This window comes from Poecilia latipinna, unplaced genomic scaffold (genome assembly GCF_001443285.1).
Source record: "Poecilia latipinna isolate Pla-1442-1.1 unplaced genomic scaffold, P_latipinna-1.0 Scaffold228, whole genome shotgun sequence".
In the NCBI taxonomy this organism is placed as follows: domain Eukaryota; kingdom Metazoa; phylum Chordata; class Actinopteri; order Cyprinodontiformes; family Poeciliidae; genus Poecilia; species Poecilia latipinna.
The window spans coordinates 212,228-218,689 of NW_015112844.1; the positions used below are offsets into that span (position 1 = coordinate 212,228).

At 39.7% G+C, this 6,462-nt stretch overlaps 1 protein-coding gene across 5 annotated transcripts in view; it reads right to left on the reverse strand.

Annotated features, from left to right (window-relative positions):
- Positions 1 to 6,462, reverse strand: part of qkia (QKI, KH domain containing, RNA binding a) — an 85,465-nt gene that overhangs the window by 27,460 nt on the left and 51,543 nt on the right. For all 5 annotated transcript variants that reach the window (XM_015032018.1, XM_015032019.1, XM_015032020.1 and 2 more), the window contains exon 4: positions 1,717 to 1,860. In XM_015032018.1, the coding sequence (XP_014887504.1) occupies positions 1,717 to 1,860 (144 nt within the window). The remainder of the gene's footprint in view (positions 1 to 1,716; positions 1,861 to 6,462) is intronic.

Sequence of the window (6,462 nt, forward strand, 5' to 3'; positions counted from 1 at the left end):
ATATGTGACAAAATTGTTCACTTTATACTTGAAACGGAATTATTAACGCTATTTAAAAGGCAAATATCAGCATTTTTAGCTATTCTTTTTGACTTTGAATCCAAACTGGAAATGAGCAAAATGATGAGAGAAAAATACCCTGAACAATTTCTTTAAAAGGTAGCAGAAAAATTAGAGAAAAGGATTTCATTAGTGTCTGGTTTCTCGCAAAAGGCCTTGAAGCTGCTCCCCCACGTCGGAGGAATAAAAAGAGCTTCTTTTTAACCCACCCAGTGGTTCAGGTAATGACTCACAGCCATCTTTGATGTACTCGTTAGGACGCAAAATGCACACACAGTAGATTTCTCAAAGAGTGAAGATGCTATTTTTATGGCCCTTTTTTCATGAATTTTATATTCAGAGAGCTGTCAGTGATGTAAAAGCATTGCTGTGAATGTGGCAATGGATCTGCATGAACAGTGATTCATTCTTCAAGTTATAGGGCCCACAAATGTTGTACATATGTCTGCATGTCTACAGGCATGCAGATATTAAAAGATCTATTTGAGTACAAAAACGCTGAAAACAGCAAATGTTCAAGGCTAAAACCTTAACAGCATTAAATGGATTTACTACATACAGACGGTAAGCCAAGGACTCATTGCGGTTAGTTATGACTATTATGGCTTATTGTTAACAAAAACTGGATGATTTAGTTATTGAGCAATACAAACGATTTTTAAAAAGAGAAATATCTCATGGTATTATTTTTTATGATCAACACAAGAGAAGAATGTTTAGGTATAGAATATTAATGGAAAGTTGAATGGAAGGACAATGTGCATTAAGCAAAGTTGCTCAAGCAAATAAAAAACATATCCATGTCATTATTATGAAGGAAGAACACTGTCATAACTTTGGGGGAGATGTATTAACTGCAGGTCATAATCATCTAAATAAACAGAAAAGGAAAAATGAAGCAATTTTAAAAGGAAAAACTAAATCCCGAGTCACCAACATAGCATTTCAGTGTCAAATATAACAAGAACTGGGCAGCATCGGCAAATAAGATGAAAAAAATAAAAATCATGAACAATTTATGCTAGCAGAAAACCTCTTTGTGGTTTTACTCATTTCATTACAGCATGTGTAGAAAATATTTTTGCCTTAAAATCAAAGCATAATTCAAGGTTAATGTAACAAAGCTCCAAATGAAAAACTGCAGTCCATTTCCTTGAAGCTCTCACACTTGGTCAGGTCCCGGCTCAGCTCTGTTCGTTGCCACCTGGTGGCAAACAGGTGCCCTCAGCTGCTCTGTCCACCTGTTCCCCACAGTCAAATCACAAAACACAAACTCCACGCCAGCAACGCTCCCAGCAGCCGCCACCGGGAGCACAGCGTTAAGGAAGTCTGGCCTGAGAGGGAGCGGAGATGAAATGTGGCCGGCACCGGAGGTGTGTGCAGCTCGCTCTGATTTTCCACTCAACTGGAGGTACTGCCAACCTGTTCCCCTCGTCCATATATGGAGGTAAACAGGATACTAACAGTGGGGTGGAGTTATTGTGCCATATGCAGTGGCATTATTGTGTTATGAAAATATGGGAAACCTTCCCAGCACATATTAAAGCCCTTCATCTCCCTGTGACACCCAAATGATGGAGGACAGCAAGGCAATGGCAGCTGGGAAAGCATCAACAGTGTAACGCATGTTGGTGTTTCTGCAGGAAATATACTCACAGCAGGTACGAGGAGCTTCTTGACTTCCTCTACCGCTCTCCTCATCTTGATCTCTGCTCTGTTTTGTGTGTCTTCAACTGTGATTAGGACGTGAAGGTCTTCATTTAGGTGTTCCCAGTTTGGCTTCCCTCTGTTCTGCTCCTCCTGGACAGAAACACACAGAAAGAGAGAGAGAGATGGTGAGTGGATGTGACAGTGCGGGCGTGCTGGAGCAGCGGTACCGCCGCGTTATCAGACAGAGGAGAAAAGAGACGGGCCGCTGCAAGAAGAAGCAGGATGACAGGACCGGCCCGTTAGTCAGCTATTTAACTGGAACTTTGAAAGGACACCCTTCTTTAATAGATCCCATGCTTCACAGAGACAAAGATGACAGCAAGCCCTGCAGCAATTAATATCAGAGAGAGATGAATGCATGCAGGGATCAGAGAGAGACGGATCTGGATTTTAACCTACATTAATGCAACTTGTGGGAAAGGATTTATGGCACATATAGTTCAAAGTTATTTGTGGGTTCAAATTAGAATACACAGTTTCTCTTAGGGGTGGGAATTCGTCATATCATTTATCATGAAAAATGTTGCATCGTGATAGGGATTTTGATTTATTGCTGTCATGATAAATTTCAGTGATTGTAAATTTTATTTTTGCCATTTACTCAAGTTTCTTCCAAAAGTGCATCAATAAATATCAGTAAATTCAAAAATAAGATTAAAACAGTTCTTTGTGTTTTGTTTTTCTCTCCTCTGCAAAAAAACCCCCAAAACAAAACATGCTAAACAGCTGGAGGTTAACTTCCTGTGCCAACAATTCCCAGATCCACTCTGAGCAGAACTCAACCAGAACCAAACGCTACAGTCAAACATGGAATTTATAGTGTTTAACCCTTTAGTGTGCGAGGACTGAGGCAAATTATACAAGTTTTACGTGTGTGGGGCCGGTTGGACCCCATTTGTAAACACAGGGGTTAATGCGCGAGTCTCATACGGCAAAAGCAAACGAGGTGGATTAGCAGTACTTGTCAACAACTGACATTGCTGTAGAATGTCGTCTCTGCTGCCTGGACATTGAGCCACCATGAATCTGTCACAAAGCAGCAATCTTCAGTCAGAAGCCTCTTTACATTTGCTGAAACACTGACTGCTACAGGAAATCCTTCCTACCCACAGAACAGCCATCCACAACAACTCTTTGAAGATGCTTGGATGATATGATTTATGACAACCTCCAATTTCCCTGAGGGATAAATAAAGTATTTTCAAATTGAATTGAATAAGAATTATTTTTCTTTTCTCCTCAGGCTTGCAAACCAAAAATCTAACAATATTACAAATGACATTTTTCATAAAATCTTTCAACTTTTGTATAATTATCTTTTAGTCCAGTCAGAGTCTGATGCCGTCCCATGGCTAGTGGGGACAAATGTGTCATATTTGATGCATTTAATATGTTAAATAATAGCTACTTAATCCAGAAAGTTAGCAGTGAGAGTGCTGTATGGTAAAGAGTTGTACAACTTCTTTTGAAACCAACTACTAACCTAAAGGGGAGGAGCTGAGGTCTAGATCAATTTGATCAATCTTGATCAATAAGGCGAAAGGTAGATTAAATATCCGCTTAAAAAAAGAAAAAAGTTTTCAAAACCGCATGATGACAAGTGCTTACCCCCCTGCTGGTGGCGCCGATTTGCACAGACTAGTGATAAAAGCAAAGTTGTTTACTTCAACTCCTATAAACCAGCCTCAACTTCAGATCAGACTTTGAGTGGTGAGCTACTGTGAGTGTGTCTAATTACTAACAATACACAGCGTTGCTCTGCAGGCGTCCCGTCAACTTCACTTCTATACGCTCAACAAGGCCTGCAAAGTAAAAGAGAGGAGGCACACCCGCACACAACTTCAGAGTCTGAGCCGAGTGCCACCCACCTGCTTTATCCTCCACAGAGAGCTGTTGCCATGGCACTGCTCTTTACAACACACACACACACAAGTTCGTTCAATATTCTGCTCTCGTTTTCCCCTTTTCTGCATGTGGGTGGGGCGACGGCGGGAGTGATGGGGGCTAGTTTAGGCAGCGGAGCCACTATTTTATAATGGGGCTGGCTTACGGCCTGCTGGCGGGGAAATGCCGACCAGGAGGTGGATCAGGATTTCCAGACAGGCGATTCAGGCCGTTCCTGTTCAAAAGTATAACAACAATAAACACATCTGTAATTTCAGCTACAGGCTGTTGAGTTCAGTCAAGCTGGAGTTTAGTTCAGACTGCAGTCGATTAGAGTTGCAGAGGATGCACTAATCTGCACGCGAAGCTTCACAAAACGCAAATGCACCCAACACACACCATGACAAGGTCACCACGCGCCCTCTGAGAGAAAGTGACAGCATGACAAACAGGATGAAGGCCAGAGGGGCGAGGCAGGTTAGAAAGGAGAGAACAGAGACAAGAGAAAAGACGAGAGCTGGGAGGGAAACTCTGAAGTGTCCAGACAAAACCGCTCCGCTGGAACCGTACGAAGGGGAGCTGCTTTCAGTCACATACGATGAGAGCTCTACGTTTTTTGAGACTAAGTCTCAGCACAAAATCAAAGAGTGAATGTTGCTTACAGGAGCACCTCAAATCAGAAAATAGTTTGTTTACTTCAGGAAATCAATTGAAAAAGTAAACGCTGTGTATTAAAATTTCAAGAAGTTATTTCTGTTACAAGAAGCAGAATTTTCTCTGAATATTACAATATGGCATAAAACCCAATAAAAAAATATTTTTAAAAATGAAGCTGTGGCCTTCTGAAACAGCATATGCACTCAATGCTTCAGGACGGAGAAATCCACAAAGCTCATCAGGGCAGAGAAACAGGAAGTGCTCTAAAATATCCTGGTAGACCTTACAGACTGAACACAGTGGTCCAACCAAAGCAGGTGACATGGCTCCCAAACTGGTTCCTGACTGAAAACTTCACACCGGACCTGGACACCAAATCAACTTAAATTCTGTCAATACCAGCCTTTTTCCTTCCACTTAACTTCCCAATGATATGACTGGATATAGTGACCTTCTTTAGCAATAAGCGTTTCTGCTTCCCAAGTAGAAACTTCGTCTTCCATTGTCTGTACCAATACGTTGTACAGCACATGGATATACATTTCAGTAAGTCTATGTGTGTTTTGGGATTTTTATGTAATACACTTTTCTGAGGAATTTTGTTTTCATTGGCTGTAATAAAATGCTTGTAATATATAAATCTGTGTGTAATGAATATGTGTGCTATTTTCAGTGATATGGTCATTTATTGAGATGAACTTGTTTGTAGTATACAGTTTACAACCTTCAGTTTGAGTCCAGTAAGCCTGAATACCTGACATGAAAAGAAGATGTTATAAAACACTTCAGGTGGTTTTGTTTCCCCTCACAAAAGAAGCTTCAACTGTCAACGTCTTCCATCTTTATTCAAACCATAAATAAGAAGTCCACATCTGAAACCAAATAGAGTTTCATCCTTTCCTGAAGGACGCATCTAATTTCAGTCGAAACCTTTACATGAAGCCTATATACTACTTTGAACTGTATGTAAGGATACAACCTGGCCGTTGAAATGATGAACCTTTATGACCATTTGTTAAACTACATGCATTATTTTGCTCCATAGCACCAATTGTAGATAAAAGAAAAATAATGGAGGAGTAAATTTCCGCCAAAAACTTAACTTTTGAGATTAGTTTTACATGTTTGCAAGGAAAAAGTTGGGTATTCTTTGATTACAGAACAATTTAAAAATCCATGAATAAATGCCCAAATTTACAATATTAAAACCAAGATGCTAACGCGCCATAACATTAGAACTTTGTATAAAAATAACTCTTAAAGTTAGAGGGAAAATAACAGAAATTTACCAAGATTATGAGGTCAGAAAAATGACAGAAGTCTCCTAAGGGATGCAGAACATTTTCATATCAAAGCATTTTTCCTGTATCAGATTATCTCCAGGGTGCCGACTTGACATTAATTTACACCTCGGAAAATATCCAGATGCACGTCTCCTAAATTTACCACTTCAGTATTAGAAGATTTCTGTTGCTTTTTGTAACAAGCTTACTTTAAAATCTTAGTAAACTTTCTGTTGTTTTTTTAAACTTCAAACTTTATAATAATACCAGAAAACATCTGTTGCATCATTGTAAATTTATACCTGTAACTATGAAGAATTTTACTTTTTGTCTTGCAAATTAACTTTTCAACCTCAGTGACTATACAAGATTGTTTTGTCAATATGTTAAATTAAACTAGAAATTTGAGAGATTTTTTTTTTTTTTGTCAGAAATGTCCTCAATGTCAAGCAACACAATACAGATGGTTTAAAACACCCGCTGGGGGGCGGGTGGGGAGAGAGGTTAAATGTTTATAAGTAAAGATATAGGGGTGGATTTCTTTTTAATAATACGAGTACAGTAACACAGAACGTGATCACTAAAATCTGAAAGGTCAGAGAGGGCAAGAAGCTGCACTGAACAGTTCATTTAAATGCCACGGCTTTTAGCTCTTCCTGGAAAGATGATACAGCAGCACATCTGAGCCCAGGGTATTAAAAAGTAAGGCGAACATTGAGCAGCAGCCTAACCTTCAGCCGTATGTCACCGTCGTGCCCTGAATGATCACATTAGTTTCTTGTCATTTGCAGACAATGAGGGGAAATGTGATAACCAGTGGTGGGAAGTAACGAAGTACAAGTACTTCGTTACTGTACTTAAGTACAGT